The 24883-nt window shown below is 38.8% G+C and overlaps 1 protein-coding gene across 1 annotated transcript in view; it reads right to left on the bottom strand.

Moving 5' to 3' along the window:
• The window catches only part of MORC1 (MORC family CW-type zinc finger 1), a 168081-nt gene that overhangs the window by 77873 nt on the left and 65325 nt on the right, over window positions 1–24883 (bottom strand). The window contains exons 13-15 of the mRNA XM_070582769.1: window positions 22621–22764; window positions 20218–20372; window positions 2393–2521 (exon numbers count right to left, since the gene is read on the bottom strand). Coding sequence (XP_070438870.1) covers window positions 2393–2521; window positions 20218–20372; window positions 22621–22764 — 428 coding nt within the window. The remainder of the gene's footprint in view (window positions 1–2392; window positions 2522–20217; window positions 20373–22620; window positions 22765–24883) is intronic.

The raw sequence follows: 24883 nt of genomic DNA, 5'->3' as shown, positions 1-24883 counted from the left end.
AGGCACTCTACTCTCTCCAGGCTGTTCTTAACTTTAATTCTGGATTCCCTCCAGACACAATGCTAATGGCTCCTAGGTAAACACTTCTCTCTGTTCATCTAAGACAGAGAGAGTTTGCACAGTGGTCAAGAACCTCAATAGCTCCACCACTTACTGTCTCTATGATCTTGGACAAATTACTTCTCTATGTTTCAGTATCATCATCTTCAGAAAGAGATTAAGATTAGTACTTACCTAAAAGAGTTACTGAGGATTAAATGACATAATAATCATGATAAATGCCAACATCACTAGACATTATCTGTGATGGTAATTTTATGCATCAATTTGACTGGGCCATGGGGTGCCCAGATATTTGGTGAAACAGTACTCAGAGTGTGTCTGTGAAGGTGTTCTGGATGAGATTAACATTTGAATCAGCGGACTTAGTGAAGCAGACTGCCCTCCCCAGTGTGGGTGGGCCTTATCCCATCAGTTGAAGGCCTGAATAGAACAAAAAGGCTGATCCTTTTGCACGTAAAAAGGACCTTCTCCTTCCTGACTGCCTTGAGCTGGAACATCAGTATTTCCCTGCCTTCAGACTCAAACTAAAACATCAGGTCTTCCTGCATGTGGAGCCTGCCAACATTCAGACTGAAACTGTACCATGGGTCTTCTGGTTCTCAGGCCTTCAGACTCAAAGTGGAATTGACCACTGGCTCTCCTGGTCCCCAGCTTGCTGACTGAGATCTTGGGACTTGTCAGTCTCCACAATCATGTGAGCCAATTTCTTATAAAAAAATAAATAAACTTCTATCTATCTATCCCACAGGTTCTGTTTCTCTGGAGAACTGTAATACACTATCCTAAGCACTCAGTAAACTTTACATATGTTAATTCATTTTATTTTCACAAAACTGGATGAAGGAGCTACAAATGCTAACCTCATTTTATAAATAAGGACACTGAGGCTTCGAGAAACCAAGGAATTTGCCCGATTTCATCCTGCTCTCAGGTACTGGAGATTGGATTCTGGCAGTACCTTGCACACATCAAAAACACACAGTAATTTTTAGCCATTACTACTTTCACCCAATAAGTTGGGGCATACAGTCATTGATTTCCTCAACTTTATCTTCTAAATATCTGTCATGGACACTCCTCTTAAATCCCACTGCCACGCCTTTACTCAGACATTTACATTTTCTCATCTGATCCTGGAATACGCCGGTACTCTCCACAGAGGTCTGGCCCCAACCTCGGCTCTAGCCCTCCTCCAAACCAGCCTTCCCTGAGCTACCAAGGCACCTTACTAGAAGCTACACCCAACTGGTCAGGACCTCTTTGACCAGCCTGGGCCCAAGCTTGGGGAGGTGTCCCCAGCACTGTATGAATAACTCCAGCATTTCACATACCACCATGTGCTTGCTTGTCTGCCTTCATCGTTGGACGGCAGATTCCTTGCAGAGAGCAGAGTGTCTGCAATTCTCTAACCCTTGGCAGAGTGGGCAGAAGACGTAACAGAGGCACACAGTAAGTGCTCAATGCTTCAAAGAAGTCATTCTCCTACTGGAAAACTCCCACTGCCTCTCCATTGCTTATCACAACAAAAACTCCTTATCCTGGCTTTCAAGGCCCTTTAACATGTTTACTCAACATAATATTTCTGTCTTTTATTATTTATTCATCATTCATTTAATAGTCAATTACTAAGTATCTACCTACATATTGAACACAGTGCAAGGTATTAAAATAGAAAGATGACAGTTTCTATTATTCTACAACAAAAATTTTAGCTGAAGTGTACACTTGATATTAACACACATCTCCCACTACATCTCTGCCTACCAAAATCCTATTTTAAAGACCATGACGAAGGCCACCTCTGTCACGAAGCCTTGCCTCAACTTCCTCCTCCTCCCTTTCTTTGCTAATCCTCAAAGAACTTTATGCCTGTGTTACATCTTTTTTATTTTTTTTTGAGGAAGATTAGCCCTGAGTTAACATCTGCCGCCAATCCTCCTCTTTTTGCTGAGGAAGAGTGGCCCTGAGCCAACATCTGTGCCCATCTTCCTCTACTTTATATGTGGGATGCTGCCTCAGCACGGCTTGATAAGCAGTGCTAGGTCTGCACCCGGGATCCAAACCAGCGAACCCTGGGCCACTGAAGCAGTGCATGTGAACTTAGCCGCTGCACCACCGGGCCGGCCTCTACATCATTTAATTTATGTTCATCTCTATTACAATTATTTACAAACTTATCTCACCATCTCTCCTAGACTCTAACCTCTTTGAAAGCAAGAACTCTGTCTTACCCAGCTTTGTCTCCCTCCTGCCCCATTTTTTAAAACAATGACATGCATGTTAGGAACTCATTAAATGTTTGGTGCTTAGAATGCAATTCGACACTCACCACACTGAATGATGAATGGGATGGCCATGGCTTGCCTTCTTTGACACTGAATAGAATCCAAAGATTTCTCCATGTCCTTGTTATTCTGGCATCCAAATTCATTCCAAAACAATGTTAGATTTCTATTACCTGTAAAAGAAAGCAGGCAAAGAATAACGAAAGTGAATAAAATCACTGAGATCAAGACGGTAAGCAAAGGAAAGTCTGGATATAAACTCATGTATATACACTATGATCTCAACTATGCAAAAACTAATGCATATACAGAAATAGATTAAAATATTCATATTGGTTTCTCTGAGTATGGGTGAAATTTTTCTGCTTTATACTTTCTTGCATTTTCTAAACTACATATAATAAATATGCAATATCTTTATAATAAAACTAAACACAACAGCAGTTATAAAAATATATACATACTTTTATCGTTATGATAAAATACACTGACATTTAAAATTTTTTCTTAAATACTCCTAGGAAGGACAGTACTGATTAAACTTAAAGGCCACCTTTAGGACTACTGATACAAATATTTATCATCTTGTCTCACAGCCAGCGTTTCTTCACCTTTATTTCGTCTCTGGTTCCCTTTAGTTCCAGTCTTTATTGTTTCTGTCCTACCCTCACATCAGATTCTCTGCTCCCTCCTTGCTTAGAAACACCCCTTGTCATGGAGGACCATTAAGGAGTCCTCTTGAGGAGGCTGTGTTCCTATCCTTTAATCCAGCAAATTGAAATGCTAGGAATCTTCCCTGCAAACATACAAAACAATGGCTAGATATCTCACAGCACTGTTTGAATAGCAAAAAAAAAAAAAAAAAAAAAAATAGAAACAACTTAAAAGTTTAGAATAGGGAATTGATAAATTCCATTTCCAAACAAGGGAACACTAGACATCCTTTAAAACAGGGAGTTAGAGCTAAATGTATTGTTGCATCAAGACATCCAAGATAGAGTTCTAACAACAAAAAGATGTAAAACAGCATAACTAGCACAAGCAATTTTTGTAACTTATAAAAAGCATATACATATGAAATTTTGATGTACACACTTCTTTCCCAAAAGGATACCAAAGAAAGTTTTAATAGTGGATGCCACTGGAGAAAGGGAGCGAGGCTGAGAGGAAGGCAGGAGAAGACACTTTCACTTTTCATTTTTTACTTGAATATTTTTTACATGTGCATGCATTACATTAAAAATATTTTTTTAGGGGCTGGCCCCGTGGCCGAGTGGTTAAGTTCGCGTGCTCCGCTGCAGGCGGCCCAGTGTTTCGTTGGTTCGAATCCTGGGCTCGGACATGGCACTGCTCATCAAACCACGCTGAGGCAGCATCCCACATGCCACAACTAAAAGGACCCATAACGAAGAATGTACAACTACGTACTGGGGGGCTTTGGGGAGAAAAAGGAAAAAAATAAAAATAAAAAAATCTTTAAAAAAAAATATTTTTTTTAAAAAAACAATCTATGTTTACCATTCTGTCCAAGGGGGTAACCACTAGCCGCATGTGGAAATGTAGCAGATATAGAACATTTCATCAACGTATAAAGTTCAAGAAGTGAGGTTCTAAAATATAAATCTCAGAAATAAAACATATGAAATACAGCCGGGCCTACATCCACGTATGACTGTAATCCACGTGAAATACAAGTAAATATCCTCCCACCTTCCTCCTCCTGTTAAAGCTTTGGGTCAGAACGCTGGGTGCCTTGAAGACCACAGGGGAGGGACTCGGCCTTCAAATGGGGCTTCGCCCCCGGGTGGGCTGAAAGCTGCCCTCACAAACTCCCGGGTCTCCTCACAAAATCCCTAACAGCTCTCCCCTCAAATTTCCCTTTGGATTCTGTTTCTTGGGCTTTTCTCAACTCAGACGTTCAGTCTTTTGCCCTTTCTCAGCATCTGGTCTTGGCCCAGCGCAGCCCACTTCTTCGCGGCACACCAGATCCTGATATCCTCTTTGGTGTCTGGACGGGGCTTGTGAGGGCTTGTTCTCTGATTTCCAAATGAACTACTCAGTTCTTACAATGTCAAGGCAGGAGGTGCTGTAGGTTAAAGTCGGGTGGCTTTGAGGTCTGTCTGTGCCACACCAGTTGTGTAATTGTGGGAAGCCACTAACTTTTCTTATCCATAAAGCAAATGTTTACAGTAACCTGCCTTAGCGGGTTATCATAAAGAATAAACGTGAAGGCATATTAAACACCATAGCGTCCTGCAGAAATTTAAGTTGTAACTGTATCGTACTTGTCCTCTAAATGTTACTTCCTTGAGAAGACTGTACCTTTTCAAAGAAGGAGCTGTGCTTTATGACCCTGTAGGCCCGCAACACACAGCTCAGCATCTTGTACCGAGCAAGCCCTCAAAAGATACTGTGCTACTCTTGATAAAATACCTCATTAATGTGTTGTTTGGGATAAAATGAAAGTGAAATAATGTCTCTCCCTGAAAACATTAAGTAAACACAGTTAACACAACACAGCTAATTTATAAAACGGATATCAACCATGAACCCCAACACAAACATTTTAAGAGTGGTAAAACTAATAGGATATTAGAAACATAAGCACACACCCCTCGAGGGCAGGGTGATACCTGCTGTGTGGTTACGCCACTCTTGTAACACCTACATATTACTCTTTAGTTCACTTTATGCCTATTTTTCCCCTTGGATAGTGAAATCCTTGAAGATAGTGGCTACGTTTAGGATCTCGTTTTCAATAGCTGACACACAGAGCTTAATGTTTACTTACAGGACTAAATAATACTAAAGAATTACTGGCTATCGAAGGCAGAAGTGAGAACACTCAGTAGCCAAAACATCTAATGACCAGGACTGATACAAGATATTATACTATTCAAGGCAGATAGCAGGATAAAGAAAACAACCAGAGTTTTTTATTCAGGTGGTCAGAAATGCCTTTCCTAACTGCCAACAGAATTTCACCATTTTTTCTTCAGAGAAAAGCTACTCCAACGTACACAACTTGAATGTGTTATTAAAACAAATTTCCACGGAGTGGATCCTGAAGACTAGGTAGATGCTTCAGCAACTGGATAAGTAAGTTGGCCAGAGGGATGGCATTGCGAGGAAACATATCATGTCAGTTTCTATTTTCGCTTATATGTTACTCAGTCTGTAGAGATTGATACAGCAACCCTACAAAAAAATTCCTAGCATAAAGGGAACCCCCATAAGTCTGTCCATGAATTTTTCAGCAGAAACCTTGCAAGACAGGAGACTGTAGGAAGATATAATCAAAGTGCTGAAAGAAAAAAAAACCTGCCAAGCTGTCCCTCAGGAATGAAGGATAAAGAATTTCCCAAACAAACACACACTGAGGGAGTTTACTACCATTAGATCTGCCTTACAAGAAATACTAAAGGGAGCTCTTCAAGTTGAAATGAAAGGACACTAATGAATAACTTAAAAATATGAAAATATAACACTCACTAGTACAGGTAAGTATATAGTCAAATTCAGAATACTCGAACACTGTAATGGTGGCATACAGATCACTCAACCCTAGTATAAACATTAGAAGGCAAAAGTAGTGAGCAGAACTATAGCTACAATAATTTCTTGATGAATATACAATACAAAAACACATAAATTGTTAAATAAATACATAAGATGTGTGTGGGCGGAGGGAGTAAAAAGGTAGAGTTTTTGTATGCAACTGAAGTTGTTATAAGCTTAAAATAAACTGTAATAACCGGAAGGCGTATTATGTAAGCCTCATGGTAACCACAAAGCAAAAACCTACAGGAGATACACAAAAGATAAATAGAGAGGATTCAAAGCACATCACCATGGAAAATCATCGTATCACAAAGAAAGACAGCAAGAGAGGAAGAAAGAAACAAAGGAACTGCAAAGCAGCCAGAAAACAATTAACAGGATGGCAATAAGTCCTTGTCTATCAATAATTACTTTAAATGTAAATGGACTAAGTTCTCCAATCAAAAGACAGAGTGAGGCCAGCCCTGTGGCCGAGTGGTTAAAGTTCTGTGTACTCTGCTTCAGCGGCCCGGGTTCACGGGTTTGGATCCTGGGGGCTGACCTTCTCCGCTCATCAACCATGCCATGGTGGCATCCCACATACAAAGTGGAGGAAGACTGGCACAGATGTTAGCTCAGGGCTAATCTTCAAGCAACAAAAAAAAAGAGGAAGATTGACAATGTATATCAGCTCAGGGTGAATCTTCCTCACCAAAAATAATAAAATAAAAAGGACAAAGTAGCTGAATGAATAAAACATAAGACTAACTATATGCTGCCTACAAGGGACTCACTCCAGTTTTACGGACACACATAAGTTCAAAAGTGAAGGGACAGAAAAAGAATTTCCATGCAAATGGAAACCAAAAGAGAGCAGGAGTAGCTATACTTAGACAAAATACACTGAAGTCAAAAACGTAACAAGAGACAAAGAAGGTCATTATATAATGATAAAGGTGTCAATTCATCAGGAAGATATAACAATTATAAATATATATATATATATACCTAACATCAGATAAATGCATTTAATATTTTTATCTAAAATAACATTTTAGAGGCTGGCCCTGTGGCCGAGTGGTGAAGTGCATGCGTTCTGCTTCGGCAGCCCAGGGTTTCGACAGTTTGGATCCTGGGCATGGACATGGCACAGCTCATCAGGCCTTGCTGAGGTGGCATCCCACATGCCACAACTAGAAGGACCCACAACTGAACTATGCAACTATGTACTAAGGGGATTTGGGGAGAAAAAGAAAAAAAATAAAATAAAATAACATTTTAGCAAAATACATTAAGCAAATATTAACAGATCTCAAGGCAGAAATAGCCAGTAATGCAATGATAGTAGGGGACTTCATTACTCCACTTTCAATAATGAATAGATCATCCAGAGAGAAAATCATAAGGAAATAATGGACTTGCCATACTTTAGATCAAATGGACCTGAAAGACATTCACTCAATATTTCATCCACCAGCAGCAGAATATACACTCTTCTCAAATGCACAGGAAGCATTCTCCAGGACAGATCATACGTTAGGTGACAAAACAAGCCTTAACAAATTTACAAAGACTGAAACCATATCAAGTATCTTTTCTAACCATAATGGTATAAAATTAAAAATTAGTAACAGGAGAAAAGATGGAAATTCACAAATACATGGAAAGTAAACAACACGCTTCTGAACAACCGACGGGTCAAAGAAGAAATCAAAAGGGAAATTTAAAAATACATTAAGATAAATGAAAATGGAAACACAGCACCCAAAACCTACCGGATGCAACAAAAGTAGTTCTAAGAGCAAAGTTCACAGTGATAAACAATTACATTAAGAAACAAGAAAGATCTTGGGGCCAGCCCAGCGGCGTAGTGAAGTTTGCACACTCCACTTCGGCAGCCTGGGGCTCACAGGTTCAGATCCCAGGTGCAGACCTACACAGCACTCATCAAGTCATGCTGCGGTGGCATCCCACATATAAAATAGAGGAAGACTGGCAACAGATGTTAGCTCAGGGCCAATCTTCCTCATCAAAAAAAAAAAAAAAAAAGAAGACGACGAACGAAAAGAAACAAGAAAGATCTCAAATAAACAACCTACTTTTTACACCTCAAGAAACTAGAAAAAGAAGAATAAACTAAACCCAAAGTTAGCAGAAGGAATGAAATAGCAAAGTTCAGAGCAGAAACAAATGAAACATAGAATAGAAAAACAATAGAAGAGGTTAATGAAACTAAGAGCTGCTTTTTGAGAAGATAAACAAGATTGACAAATTCTTAACCAGACTAAGAAAGAAATAGTGAAGATTCAAAAAAATAAAATCAGAAACGAAAGGAGACATCACAACTGACACTGCAGAAATACAAAGGATCATACGAGACTACTAGGAACAACTATATGCTAACAAATTGTATAACCTAGAGGAAATGGGTAAATTCCTAGAAACACACAAACTTCCAAGACTGACTTATGAATAGAAAATCTGAAAAAACTATAACTAGTAAGGAGATTGAATCAGTAATCAAAAGTCTCCCAACAAATAAAAGCCCAGGACCAGACACTTCACTGGTGAATTCTATCAAACATTTAAGGAAGAATTAATGTCTATCTTTCTCAAACTCTTCCAAAAAACTTGAGAGGAGGGCATACTTCCAAACTCATTTTACAAGGCCAGCATTACCCTGATTCCAAAACCAGATAAGGACACTACAAGAAAGGAAAAGTACAGACTAATATCACTGATGAACATACATGCAAAAAGCCTCAACAAAATAGAAGCAGACCAAATTAACAGCATAATAAAAAGATGATATACTATGATCAGTGGGATTTATCCCTGGATGGAAGCATGGTTCGACACATACAAATCAACAAATGTGATACAACACATTAGTGGAATGAAGGATAAAAATCATATGATCATCTCAATAGATGCAGAAAGAGCATTTGATAAAATTCAACAACCTTTCATGATAAAACTCTCAACAAATTACGTATAGAAGGAAGGTACCCCAACATAATAAAGGCCATATATGATAAGCTCACAGCTAACATCACACTCAATGGTGAAAAGTTAAAAGCTTTTCTTCGAGATCAGGAACAAGACAAGGATGTCCACTCTTGCCACTTCTATTCAGCATACCATTAGAAGTCCTAGCCAGAGCAATTAGGTATGGAAAAGAAATAAAGGCCATCCAAATCAGCAAGGAAGGAGTAAAATTTTCTCTGCTTTCAGATGACATGATATTTTATATATGGTAAACATAAAGACTCCACCAAAAAACTGTTAGAACTAATCAACAAATTCAGTAAAGTTGCAGGATGCAAAATCAACATACAACAATCTGTTGCATTTCTGTACACTAACTACAACCTATCTGAAAGAAAAATTAAGAAAGCAATATTATTCACAATGGCATCAAAAACAATAAAATACTTAGGACTAAATTTAACCAAGGAGGTGAAAGATCTATACACTGAAAACTGCAAGACGCTGATGAAAGAAACTGAAGATGACACAAATAAATGGAAAGATACTCTGCGTTCTTGGATTATAAAAATTACTATTTTTTAAATGTCCATACCACTCAAACCAATCTACAGAGTCAATGCAATTCCTACGAAAATTAGGAAAAATTCATATGACATTTTTCACAGAAGTATAAAAAACAATCCCAAAATTCATATGGAACCACAAAAGACCCTGAATAGCTAAAGCAATCTTGAGAAAGAGTAACAAAGCTAGAGGCATCACACTTCCTGATTTCAAAGTATATTACAAAGCTACAGTAATCAAAACAGTATAGCGGCTGACTGGGTGGCATAGTGGTTAAGTTCATGTGCTTTGCTTCGGAGGCCTGGGGTTCCACATGTTCAGATCCCAGACGCAGTTCTACACACTGCTCAGCAAGCCATGCTGTGGCAGTGTCCTACATACAAAATAGAGGAAGACTGACAGATGTTAGGTCAGTGACATTCTTCCTCAAGCAAAAAGAGGAAGATTGGCAATGGATATTAGTTCAGTGTGAATCTTCCTCACCAAAAAAAATAAACAGTATAGCACTGGCATAAAAACAGACACACAGACAAATGGAACAGAATAGAAATCTCAGAAATAAACTCACACATATATGGCCAACTAATCTCGAACAAGAGCACTAAGAACACACATGGGGGAAAGGATGGTCTCTGCAATAAATGGTGCTGGGAAATTTGAATATCCACATGCAGAAGAAGGAAACTGGACCCTATCTTACACCACTCATAAAAATCAACTTGAAATGCATAAAGGCTTAAATGTAGGACCTGAAACCATAAAACTCCTAGAAAAAAACAGGGAAAAAGTTTCCTGACATTGGTCTGGGAAACGATTTTTTGGATATAACAACAAAAGCAAAAAAGAAAAAAGGACGAAGAAAAAGAACCAAGTGGAACCAAATCAAACTGAAAAGCGTCTGCACAGCAAAGGAAACCATCAACAAAATGAAAAGGCAACATACAGAATGGGAGAAAATATTTGCAAACCATATATCTGATAAGGGGTGATAAAGGGTTAATATCTAAAATATACAAGGAACTCATACAATTCAATAGCAAAAAACCAAAATACTCTGATTAAAAAATGGGCAAAGGATCTGAATAAACAATTTTCCAAAAAAAGGCATATAAATGGCCAACAGGTACATGAAAAGGTGCTAAACATCACTAATTATCAAGGAAATGCAAGTCAAAATCACAATGAGATATCACCTCACGCTTGTTAGGCTGGCTATTATCAAAAAGAGAAGAGATGAGTGTTAGGATGTGGAGAAAAGGGAACCCTTGTGCACTGCTGGCGGGAAGGTAAACTGGCACAACCATTACGGAAAACAGTAAGGAGGTTCCTCAAAAAATTAAAAATAGAACTACTATACGATCCAGAGATCCTACTTCTCGGTACATATCTGAAGAAAAGGAAATCAGTATCTTAAAGAGATAGCTACACTCCCATGTTCATTGCAGCATTATTTACAATAGCCAAGATATGGAAACAACCTAGGCGTCTGTTGTAGCTGAATGGATAAAGAAAATGTGATATATGTATTTTTTTCAGCCATAGTTATGCTAAGTGAAATAAGCCAAAGACAAATAGTGTATGATATCACATCTACATGGTGAAATCTAAAAAAAAAAAATAATGTTTAACTCATAGAAACAGAAACTGAATGGTGGTTGTCAGTGGCTGAGGGAAGGGAAATGGGGAGAAGTTGGTAAAAGGGTGCAAAGTCTCATTTATAAGGTGCTTAAGTTCTGAAGATCTAACGTACAGCATGGTGACTATAGTTAAGAATACTTTATTGTATACTTGAAAGTTGCTAAGAAAGCAAATCTTAAGCATTCTCACCCACACACAAGTGAAAAGGTAACTAGGTGAGGTGATTGATATGCTAATTAACTAATTGTGGTAAATATTTCACGATGTGTATATATATCAAATCATGTTATATACTTTAAGTATGTATACATATTTTTGTCAACCACACCCCAATAAAGCTGAAAAGATTCTTATCTATCCTAGTCTGGCAAGAAATAGTAAAATCAATAATAATAATAATTCATTATATTAGGTTGGCCATCACTATGGAGTGGTATATAATTATGGATATTTTTAACATATGGTTTTAATAACTGATGCTGTTGTTAATGTGTCTTAATGAAGGTTTTTAAATTGCCCTTTCATCCAGAAGTCAATTAAGAGCAAAGAAGTGAAATTTCAAAACATGAAAAAGTACTTGATTTTTTACATCTTAAATATTTCCACTCACCTATGAAGAAAGCTATGTAGATAATGCAAAATTTATTAATTCCAAAATTATTAACATTCTCAATGTACTCTGCTTTAAAAATTCAGTTTACTTTTGTAAGTAGGAAATGGCTGCAAGCAAACAGGTAATATTCAAAACTATAAAGGAATACATATCTTGAGACTTTTGTTTGAATAATCAGCAAGTCTGTTAAATTAGCAGAAAAATCAGCGATTAATGCAGAGAATTAAAGTCCTAATTTCTAGAACAAGTATCTGAGTAAAACTGTGAAAATGTAATTTACTGCCAGCTACGTATGGAGTACTTTATTCAGAAGATTCTTAATGTTTAAATTAATCTGATTAATTTTTCAGGAGCCTCTTAAAAACTAAGATAAAACAATGGTAACTACTGTATAACTTACTAAAAATTGCCCAAAATCAGTAACTAAAAGAACAGTTCAAATGGTTAGATTTTGCCTCTTAAAAATAGGAGCAAAGTAACACCCTCCCAGATGTCCTTTTCATATCTGTTTATAGAAGGTACAAGGACATCCAGGGAATCAATTAGCCAAGGGAGAAGTAATAAAATTCAGTAATAAAATACCAAACTGAAGGTTTCAATTACAATAAGGAAGTCTAAAACAGTTTATGAAATCAAAGCACCAGGAAAATACTAAGACGGAGAAGGTATTTAAATCAGGCCCCTGCCTTCAAGTAGTTCTGTGCCTACGTAGATGATTATATTCTATTTTTAAAGATCTCCTGAGATAGAAATTACATATCCATTCTCGGGGGCTGTAAATCACGCCGCCTCCTCTGTTGAATGTTGCCGTTTGTCACCACCCCTCTCGTTCTTAGCTAAGCCAGACATCAGGCCACTCCTTCCTAAGCTGATCCATGGTGCGATCATTTACCATCTACATTACTGATGGAATCTCTGCATTAGGGACAGTAAACTGGTTTCAAGTGACATGCCGACTCAAATCAGTTGGTAGTGATGCCTGTGTGCTCTTGAGAAGGACCATGAGGCCAATCGCCACTTAGGAAGAGCCGCCATGATGACTTAGAGTCTGTAGTGCATGTGAGATAAGCGAGGTCCTATATAATCACTTCCCAAAGGGCTCTATCTGAATTGAAGGAAAGCAAGGTAAGATGTCTTCAGTGGAGGTGCTTGCAGCCCCATTCTTCTTGGCTCCTGGGTGTGGCAGAGTGGGGATGGACCAGTCTCACATTATGGGTACAGTCAATGGCAGAAGTAGGTGGCGCTGCAGTCAGAATGTCTTCACTTCTCAACTCTAGTGTGAGCATAGTAGGCTCCAGACCAAACTCTGGGAATCTGCAGATTTGGTCCAACTCGCCCTAAAGGTCAACTTCATTACCTCACCTGCCAATGGAGCATGATTTTCTCTCATTCTATATCAGTAGTTTCCCAAGAGAGCTTCCTTAAGCTGAAAAAAAAATTTCAGAACCACCACCTTTGAACCTGAGAAAATACATGACGACCAAAAAAATAAACTATGAATTTAATGACGCATTTGTGTGATTTTACATTTTACTGCCCAAAACTACATCTATACATATTTGAAATGCTGTAGCATATGTACGCATGAGGCATAATGCCATTTTGGACCATTATTGGTAGACATGAATTCAAGGACACCTAGCCATACTCCGATGTTCCCCTGGGCTTCCAGGCTCCCAGCTCGTACCATGTCATTCCTTGCACCAGAGACTAGAAGGAGAAGGGTCGGAGACCTCACGATGAGAAACCTTCAAAAACAAAACCAAGGAATGTTAGGGCTCCTCTGGTTATTTCCTCGGGAAGAAATAACTTTTACTCTTCTTCTGGTCCTTTCCCCAGGAAGAGATAGCTTTTTTCTCTTTTTTACAATATGTTTTCATTTAGTCGTTGTCATTGCTATTCTTTGGTATACACCAGTTTTTCCAATTCTCTCTAAAATGTGGAAATCAAAATTAAACATAATAATCCAAGCTGCAGCATTTTCATAAAGAGTTCTGTATGATCATGGGCAACAGCCCACTCAGCCGTCTCAGTCTTCTCAGTCCCTGGGTTAGCACAGCTTACCTTTCTACCAGGACGCTCCTTACTTGACTCGGACATACACAAGCCCACTGACCGACTCCATGTTCTCAAAAGTCTAAAGATTCTAATTTTTTTTTTTTGTGAATACAACTTATGTTTAATTTTGATTGCATCATTTTAAATTCAGAGTCATTGAATACAACTTACTCTTCTTACTAAGGGACACATAAGCAGAGTAAAAACGAAGAGTGCTTTGAGGTCTTGCTTCTGGGTCAGGCAGGGAAAACTGAAACTGTAAGAATCAAAGTATATTTAATCCCAGACAAAAGAAGGGTGCTAGGCTTCTGAGTATTTTATCTGCAAGGTAGGTGAGATCCTCTGAGACATTTTAGCAAGAAACTTCACTGTAGATGTAAAAAAATGTCATTATCATGAATATAATACAAGTACAGGCAGAAAAGGAAAGGAAGCGTAAGTGCCGTCACTGGTGATAATTTCAATTATCAGGTGAAAGCAGTATAAATGGATAAAATCTAAGTATGTGATTATTTTTGAAAAAGAGAAGTTAATCCAAGGAACTCCTGAGCCATCCCGCTATTTGGTGGGAGCTGGCACGAAGTAACAATTTCAAACAGAGTACTGATTTATGCCATATAAATCAGTTAGGCAAAATGTCTATACCAGTTTTTAATGTTTTAATTTTATCTCTAGTTCTTCTCACATCAAGTTTTTATCCAGTGCAATTTGCTAAGCAGTACAGAGTTCTACTCCTGCTTCACACAAACAGTAAAATTACCAACCACCATGGGGAAACAAATGGGAGACGAAACGAAGTTTTCCCTTATAGAAGTATTAGAGCTGATAAATGATGAAAATATAAGAGAATTAGAGTATAAGATTTTGGAACTCCTAAGGGATCTCAGCATTGACCATTAACTGTTAATATCATTAGAAGAGAGACGATAGAATAGTCTATGCCTCCTGATGGAAGAACACACCACCACCTGTGAAGCATCCTGACGAAAAAAACCATATCTGAAATCGGTCAAACTGCTAGATTCCAATACTGTACAGAAAAACTAACAGAATGGAAGAAGCTGTTAAACTACACCCAGTACCGCAGTGAGCAAAATTTAGATTGTGTGAAAACTACAAGGCAAGCGACCCAGTTTTTCGTACAAATAAACTGCAAGGAAAAAGAGAAATATGCAGATGGGGGGAGGGGCTAGGGTTATACTGTGAGACGGAAATAATCAGAAATTTAAACAATAGACTAGATCTTTTATGGTATTAAAGAAGTATTGATTATCTTTGGTGTGTTATTTGTACTGTGATCATGTTTTTAAACAGAGTTCTTTCTCTTAGAAATACATGCTAAAACATGTATGAATATAATTATATGGTGTCTGGACTTTCCTTCATAATGCAGTTGCGGGGGAGTAGGCAGGAGTATAAATGAAACCAGTCTGTCCAGGACTTGATAATTGTTGAGGTTGGGTGATGGCTTCATAGGTTTCATTACAATGTTCTCTTTAATTGTGCCTGATTTACAATTTCCCATCTATATATGTTTGCCAGGGCTGCATAACAAAATACCACACTCTGAGGGGCTTAAATGACAGATATGTATTTTCTCACGGTTCTGAAGTCTGGAAGTCTGGAAGTCCAAGATCAAGGTGTTGGCAGGTTCGGTTTCTTGTGAGGCCTCTCTCCTTGCCTTGCAGATGGTCACCTTCTTGCCGTGTCCTCACATGTTCTTTTCTCTGTGCACACCCACCCCTGGTGTCTCTTTGTGTGCCCAAATTTCATCTTATAAGCACATGAGTAAGACTGGATTAAGCTCACCCTAATGGCCTCAATTCTTTAAAGGTCCTGTCTCCAAATACCATCACATTCTGAGGTCCTGGGGGTTAGGACTAGAACACATGACTTCTGGGGAGATATAATTTAGCCCATAACACCATAATAAAAAATTTAAAAATAAAACATGAGATATAATGTTGAAAATACAATATTTTCAAAATAAAATACATAAAATCCGTAACGTCAAAAACTAAATAAAAAAAGACATGAATTGCTTCTTGGCCTACATCTTCATATAAACTTGTCTCAGAGTCTTACCTTTTAATATTTACATAGGCCTCCTCACTCAGTGTGCATCCCTAAGAGAAATGGAGTATTTAATTTTTCTTGTAGTGCCTTCCTGAGATCTTAGACACTAAAGTGCATCAAAAGGAAAACAGTATTTTGTTGTGAGCAGCTAGCTATATCCAGCTACTAGAGTGTTATGAACTGAACATCTGTGTCCCCCCCCAAATTCTTATGTTGAAACCTAATTCCCGGTGTGATGTTGTTAGGAGGTGGTGCCTTCGGGAGGTAATTAGGCCATGAAAGTGGAGCCCTCATGAATGGGATTAGTACCCTGGTAAGAAGAGACAGAGAGCTAGCTCACTCTCTTCACACCATATGAAGAAACAAGAGGATGTCACCATCTGTAGGTCTGCAAACCAGAAGAGGGGGCTCACCAGAACCGGACCATACTGGCACCCTAACCTTGGACTTCCAGCCTCCAGAACTGTAAGAAATACATTTACGTCGTTCACAAACTGCCAAGTTCATGGTATTTTGTGACAGCAGCCCAAGCTGCCTAAGACATAAAGCAGTGTCTATATTTTTAAAGGAATTACTAATCTAACAAATATTATCCCTCACTTTCAAAATTATATACAAACTGAGAAGTAGACAGGAGTTAAGTGATGGCGTAATTAGGAAGATTTGTGATTAACTGTCCTCACCCAGTGTCGACCTACCTCACTGGAGGTCATCAGTGGAGGGCCATGTGCTTGATTTCCCTGGCCTGGTCAACAGGATTTACACAAAATCTTAGAGAAAATATTGGCCAAACATAACATCTCTGGAACAACAGTGCATTAATTGGAAGTCAGCATTAGGTTCCCCAAAAGGTTCTGACGACCTGAAAGAATGGGCCTAATAAGGTGATAAAATTTAATAGGAATGTAAGTATGATTCTATACTAGGGTCCAAAAACATTTACTGGAAAAATATGAGAGGTAAGCCTTAATAAGAATACAGATTAAAAATTTTGTTAAGAATTTTAATTGATAATAAAAACCCTGAGGGTCAATCATGTGCTTACTGAGAGTCAATATATTAGGCTGTCTCAGAATTATAATAACTTAAAGAGATGATTATCTCATTTGATTCAAGGCTATTTGAGTTTGATATGGCATTTTTGTTTCTAGGTGATACACTTTATACAGTATAAGGTTAAAATGGTGAATATATTTAATGACATGTCAAATGAAGAAGCGCAAAAGAACTTGGATGTTAGGGAAAAATGAGACTGGAGGGAGAGAGAAAGCGTGTCTTCAAATATCAGCAGGGCTGTCATTTGGAAAGGCCTTAGGCCAATCCTTCATCGCCCAAGGGGGAAGCATTACACTGGCCTGGCTAACACCTCCTCATCCTTCAGGAAATATCACTTCTTCAGAGAGGCCGTGTCTCCGGCAGCCAGACTCTGAGCTCCTGATCACTGGCTGCTGCAGCCTCATTCTTCTCCGTTGGGCACCAATCCTACTTCTAATTGTTAAACTTGTTAGCCCTGCTAGACTGTAAATTCCCACAGAGGATGGATCACATCTGATTTGTTAGTCCTAAAACACTGCCTGCCTAGCACAGGTGAATGAGTGAAAGAACATGTGAGAAATAGATTTGATTAATATGAAAATATATTTTCTAATAGAGTTGTACAGAGATTCACAGGCTGCCTCAAGAAGTAGCAATTTTTCCTCCCTGGGAGGCCCTCACTTGGGGTTAACATGGCAGTCCACTTGCCTGGGGCGGGGGTGGATGCGGTAGAGGGGATTAAAGCACCAGAGGGGTGACTGGATTAAATTATTTTCAGCACCCTTGCTAGCCTGAGGCTCTGTGATTTGAGTTCTGCTGGGAAAGGTTATGCTCATTACATTATAGATTTCGTTTCAGCACACCAGCCATATTCTGATCCATTCTGGAAGTTTAGTAATAAATTTCTACAATCATCACTTCTGTTCAAACCCAAATCTCAGTTGATGTTTCTCTCTCTCTTTCCCTTCTCCTTCTCGCCCTACTCCAAAAAGCTGACGATTAATATTTCCGCTTTACTGTAAGGATGCACAAAGCTTCAGAAAACACAGTAGCAGACAGTGAGGTGAGGTCAGACTCAGAGACAAGAAAAATGTTTCTGAGATTCTTAGCACCAACTGTGCCAAAAGTAAATGCAGATTTGACAAATGACACAAAGTCATTATCTCTCCATTTCCCTTTCTGCTGATTCATTTTTTATAAGGGCCCAATTTTCCATAGAAGCAGATCAGATTTACAGCAAATACAAAGATTGCATCTTTTATTTATAAGGCAAAAATATCTGCCCAAGTACTTTTCATTAAAATTTGTGTGCCCCGTGATACTGGCTTTCAGAGTATTAGCCAAGCGTTACATAACTTTGGTTATTCCTGTACAAGTGAAGAAGCAAAGACCTTGCCAGTCAATCTCCTCAGCACAGTTCCTGAGACTCCCAATTCTGACCTCGATCACCTGATTCAGTTCGATAATGAAGTCTTGGGGATGAAGTTGTGAGATGTGTGAAGCAATACACATGCTCACTCTCCTTCCTTCACTCTCTGCCTTCCTTCTAGAGGAACACCCCTTGTGAGAGTATCTTCTAGCCCTAAATCAATTCATAGACAATTATGGAATTAGGAAAACAATATGTTATTAACCAGTAATAATTAAAATACAAATATAACTTATTTGTTTGGAATTTTATTACATCCATTGAGAAAGTTTTGAAAAAATTAGGTAGATAAGACAGGGAGTTACATAGATGGGGGGAAGGCTGGCAGGTGACACCCTGGAGTTGAAAGTACAATGGTGGGAAGGGCACCCACACGCCAGGCAAAGGGGCAGGAGAGCTCCCCCCACAAACTGGACTGAGTATGATTCTCCTGAGTAAGTGTGGGCTGGATGAGATAATTCCTAACACCTGTAAATCCAATGCCTCTTTCTGAGGACTTAAGCACTTATTCTAAAGATGAACAACACAAAGTAGAGATTTCAGAGAAAATCTGAGGAGAATGGGGGAAGTTACGCAACTTTCACATGCTGAACGTTTTCCTTTTGTACCATGTCATGCTAACGTTTAAAGACCAGGGAGTAGATGTTGATTTCTCTCTCACTCTGTGTATTCTTACGTTTCTACACCTTCAGGCAAACCCTGCCAAACAATGTAGTCATTCCTATGTTTAAGATACCTTCAAACATGTCTCTGAGAAAAAAATATGCATGAAAAAACTATGTGTATGCTAAGCAAAAATTACAAGGATACACTCTTCAGAGTGGTACTTCTCAAACTTTAACATGCACACACATCACCTGGAGATCTTGCTGACGTGCAGATTTTAATCCAGTATTAAATGAGGCCTGAGATTGTGCATTTCTAACAAGCTCTCAGGTGGTGCTGATGCTGCTGGTCCACAGACCACCCTCTGAGTAGGTTTTAGACCACGACATGAAAATCCAGCTTTGGTGGGAAATCTGTGCCCTCACTTCATTCCCACTTTTATTTTTGTTTTTCCTGAGTCTCTGTACTCTTTCCACTTTGACTGGTAGGAGACAATTTTAGGACCGAGCAGAGTAGATACAAAATAAAAGAAAATATTCTAAAATTATAACTTCAAGTGGAGCAATAATAAGATTTTAAGTTGTCTCAAGGGTAGAGACATAATTTTTGATATGCAAGAATTATACATACTTCATGCAAATCATTGAACAAACACACAGCAGCCTATTTCCTTCCATAAATGAGGGCCTACGCCTGCTTAAGTCAAAGGAAGTCTAGGTAATGAATGCACAGCATAACACCTCATCATTCAGGGATCTCTGGAGAGTAAGGTAATCTGAATAAGTAAAATTTTACAGATAACCTAAGTTTATCTCTTTAAGTTTCCAAACATATTATTTTCAGTTATTTTCAATCAAAATATTTCTGGAACTAACATATTCAAGACTTGTTAAATATACAAAACAAGGTTTACACATCAACAATGATTATTCTACGGCATGATATAACAATGCCGTGGGAGCTACTCAGGTCTAGGGGGGACTATGCGCTTCCACACAGTAGCATCTTCGAGTGTCCTTGGAGGTTTCCTGGCTTATTTCAAGCAAACTTCTGCCTCCTTCTTCCAGGATCAGCTGCCGCTTCATGGTGCTCTCTGATTGCCCTCCCCTTGCAATTTGTAATCTGCTGCTTTATTTTTCACATACTATTCTGGGAAAGATTCTGTGACTGGCCCCCTTCTCATTTTCCTTTCTTTCTTAACGCAGGAGCTGTTTAAGGGCTCTGGGTTACTGGTTACCTGAATCAATGCAATCATTCCAGCAAATCACACAAATTGATCCCCCGTTAAGTATCTCTTACTATGACTATTGAATACTCACTGATCCCAGTGTCCTTACAGTACTGGACCAAGTACTGTCCCATGACTTTTAGCAGATGATTATACTCCAGGACGTTGAGAAATTCCTGCTTATTATGAGATGGTTCCATGATTTCCAAGGGTATATTAACAATTCCAACCACACCTGCACCAAGTCTGGGGGTATAAATACACACATAAATTTTGTGAAATTTAGCTAAGAAAAAAGAAAAAGCAAATATACCCTGATCTTCTGAAATCAATTTTTAAAAAAATAAATTCATTCACTTGGGCTGGACGGTGTAAACGTTAACAAGTTAACTTTTAATTGTTCTGTTACATAAATCTATGGTAATCCCAGGTGCATTTGGTCCCATAATACAAAATCTCTTAATACATCACTACTGAATTAATTTGACTCCTTTTCCAAACTTATACACGGGGAGTCAGGCTGGGTGGGAAGAGAAGGCCTTTTAGCCTTAAACATCACCAACGGCGCCTTGCTGCAATAAACTGACATGTTCCTCTGGATACTGGCCAGAGAGTCCCTTTCTTCGTCCTCATCTCACCTCTCTGGTTGGATCTCTCCTCCTCGTTGCAGAGGTCCACGGGGTGCTCAGTGACTTCTACTAAGGGAACGTAAGGGATGGACTATCCCAGAAAGTGGGATAATCTTGATTATCTGCCTGTTAGCCTGATGGATAAACTCGATTTTCTTTTCACATTTTTAGCAGCTCATGACGTATGTAACTGGGACATTCTGCTTAGTGACACGCCCTGTTTCTGGAAACAGGAAAGAGCATCTGGAGTCTAGCTCTTCCGATGCTCCCCACTGCCCCCAGCATGGCACACGAATCAAGCCTTCCCAGGGTGGAGCTGCTGCCCCTCATGTTTCTCGCCACTTTCCCCTTTTACCCTGCCCTCCCCTCACCATTCATTCGGTAAGTCTAAGTTTGGACATCATTTCTTCCAGGAAGCCTGACTTAACTTCCCCCAGTTTGGTTTACTGCCCCTCCTAAATGCTCTTTTTGTGCATGATGCTTGCCTCTAATGTACATTCATTCATTCATTCCTTCATGCTCAGGATCTGGCCCTATTCCAAGAACTAGGAATACAGTAATGAACAGGAAAGACAAGGTCCTTGTTTATGAGGTTCCTCTTCTATTGAAGGGTGACAGGCATTAAGTGTAACAAGATCATTTCAGCTGGTGATAAGTGGTATGAGGAAAATGAAGCAGGTGCTATAATATGTAAAGAGCTAAGGTAGAGGGGGGTGATGGCAGGGGCTAATTTTAATTAGTCCAGGAAGACCTTCCTGTGGAGGGGACTTTAGTACTGGTGCCTGAGTGACATGCTGGACCAGCAGTAAGAAGATCTGAGGACAGAAGCTTCAAGGCAGAGGGAATGGCAAGTGCCCAGACCCTGAGGCAGAAACAGGAAGCCCGCTGTAGTGAGGGGAACCCAGTGCGAGGGTGGGTATAGGCTGGGCACTCACAGAGCCTGGCAGAGGCCAGATCACTGGAAGACCATGGTAACCAGGGATCAGGTGCTATTCTACATGCACTGGGGTTTTAAGGAAGAGAGTAAACTGATTTATGTTTAAAAGATCATTTTTGCTGTTTCCACACATTATAAAGTATGTGTATTTATATACTCGTCCCTTTGACTGGACTACACATTCCTCAGCAAAGGGCAGTAGGTCTTCACTATCTTGTCTGCAGAGCTTAGCACAGTGCCCGGTGCACGATACTGCAACGTAAGTGCTTCTTGAAGGAACAAGCGAATGAATTGCTAATTCCTTGGGAGTGAGGAAGCAAGATGAACAACGTTCCCCTGAACCACCCTACTGGGCATGGTTATCCCTTCCGACTCTGCTTTTCTGGGGTCTCTCATCAGGACTCAACACAATTCATGAAGGCAGCTTGTGGAGTTTCAGACCATTGCGAAAGCACCAGAATGTACTAGTCTGGAATCCAAATAGGCTGGAGAGTGTTAATAACAGACACTTACGCAGGTAACTGGCAAGAACTCACACGTGCAGGGGCTGCACAAAATGTTAACAGGGTTGCTTGACAAGACTACAGATTTTTCTTTTCTAAAATTTCTTTATTATGCTTGTATTATTTTTAAATTGGTAAAATATAAAAACAACCCAAGCAGATGGCACAAAGAATGGTGAAACATCAAGTTGCTCAGGAAATGCATTGAGCAAATTTCCCGAAGTGTGCCTTTTCCTTAGCACAGGCATGCAGCTCCACCGATATGATCAATTAGGCAGATGAACGCCTGCACATTGATGGGAAGGGTGAACGGAGGATATGACACCTGCTTCCATCAGGATTAATCACTCATCGAGCTCCAGAGACAGAATCTTACTGCGACCCCTGCGTCCTGCCTGTGCCTCTGAAAACAGGAGCATACTTACAAGGACTTCAGTTTCAGCTGTGGGCCCACTTTCTCATGCATTTTGATCAGGCGGTTATTACTGTAGATGAAAACCCCAGCTTGGCTTCGGTTTTCTATGTTCACTCCAAAGAACAGGGAGAGTGTCCTCGCTTTTTTTAATTCTCTAGCATTATATTTAGAAAAGTTAAAGAAAGTTTTTATGAAATAAAAATATACAGTTTACAAACTGATAATAGTTAAACTCAGAAGGTAAACATCAAAAGAACTATACATAAAATATCCAGGTATTTTGCAAAACCTAGTGGGTACGTCTAGTATTTCCATATAGCAAAGTATTTTTGCATGAACCCAATGGCCAATAACTCTACCAGTCAAATACAAGCATTGCTTGATATAAAACAAGTGTAAAAGAACTAGAAAAGACCAAAAGAGTTACAAAATGTTAACTGGTCCAATATGTATACTGCAGGGTTTTTGAAAAATGATGATTTGACTATTTTAAAATTTAGGTATTTCTGACACTGGATGTGATTTCTATCTTTCAGCATGTTCTCAAGCCTCCTAATGTCTTACATAGATCAGAATGTACCAAAAAATATTCTTTAGCTCCCTTTTTCCCTTTTAGCTCTCTTTTTCCAAAATCATACATAAATCAAAGTCAATACAGCAAGTTTACAAGGAAAACAGATAACGAGCTCCTGTTTTTCTGACTCTGTGCTATTACACTATGTTTTATGTGTAAAAATAGCAGAATATGACAGAAAAAAACACAGTAACAGGAGGCTTCTTGGAGCTATGAAAAGCACCTGGATGTAAGAACCAGAAAGATGGACCTGGCTTCAACTATGAGCCCATCTTTGAAATAACCATGTGACTATGGATGAGTCAATTCAACTTTCTCTCTCATCTGGAATTATACCCCCCTAGCCACTTGGGATGCTATGAGGACTAACAGAGATAATGTTAAATGTAAACTGGGACCAGATTAGGTGCTTAGCAAATGCTATTTTCATTTCCCAACCAAGAATGGTATCAAACGTAATTCTTCCACTCCACCATCTTGTAGTTCCCCCATTCCACAGAAACAGCTTTCTCTTTTCAAATTCATGACCATGTGCTATTACAACTGACATAATGTTCTTACTGCACTGATTAAATATACCCATCATTAAAGGACAATGAGAAAGTTCTCTCAGTCCTCCAACGTGGATGGGATACACAGAGTACATCAGACTTTCTAAGGAAGGTATTGACGTTGGTTAATACATATTTTTAAACGAATGTACATGTAGGGTTAAATATATATGAATCAAACATTAAAAACATCTACTCAATAATTAGATCCCCACTTTCCAACAAAAAAGAAGACTGACTATTAAAGGGACTCCAAAAGAAGGTGTTAACAGGATACAACATAATCACCCTGCGATATTAAGTGGCATACTGACTGTCTTCAGATTACAAAAAAAAAAAAAAAAGCATTTTGCTAGAAAAACAAGTTCACACCAACTGGTATTATTATTAATAACATACAGGTTGGTCACCTTTCATGCATATCATTGTGACTACCAGCTTTTTCTTTCTGAAGAAGCCTTTGCTTTTCAGTGAAGATTTCTATGACATTTACTTAACATTTTTATAAGTGAATAATTAACATTTCAAATTTAAGTTTTGAGGAAAGTTATGGTTATATAGCACTTCATGGTTCACAAAAAATAACGCTGAAGACTAGTAATACTTCCCAGGAAACTTGTTTCTCAAAGTTGTCACAGTTCTCAAAGTCTGACCTCACTTGGACAACAGCAGTTATTTTCAGTTTAACTTGTTTAACATCTGAGCTGTAGAGCAAGTTACCCTGACAAACGTAAATAACGGTTTTGCAATATAGGCTTGCTATTTTTATTCTAACCATGTATAATTGATACATTTACTTGAAACATTTTCTATCTCAAATTTTAAGCAGTACTAGAAGAGGGAAGAAACTGGGACCAACACTCCAGAGTTTAAATGGCAAAGGAAACAAGGAAAGTGAAATTGTCAGCTGAATCCCTGGGCAGTTCACTTCTTCATCCAATCAGACACTGAAGTAATTTGTTACTCTGTGTTCAGAAGTTTTAACATTAGTTGAACGTATGTGTACATGCAAATATATATCTATAAATACTTTACATTGATTATGTCCATTGGGGGATTTTGACCATATTATGCTTAATATCATAAGATGTCACAGGCTGAGAAAGAGAAACTGTCACAATAACCACCAAATCTGCCTACTCAGAAAT

This window comes from Equus przewalskii, chromosome 18 (assembly GCF_037783145.1).
Source record: "Equus przewalskii isolate Varuska chromosome 18, EquPr2, whole genome shotgun sequence".
Lineage (NCBI taxonomy): Eukaryota > Metazoa > Chordata > Mammalia > Perissodactyla > Equidae > Equus > Equus przewalskii.
The sequence above is the reverse complement of the archived record's forward strand: the minus strand, read 5'-3'. Positions and strand labels throughout refer to the sequence as shown.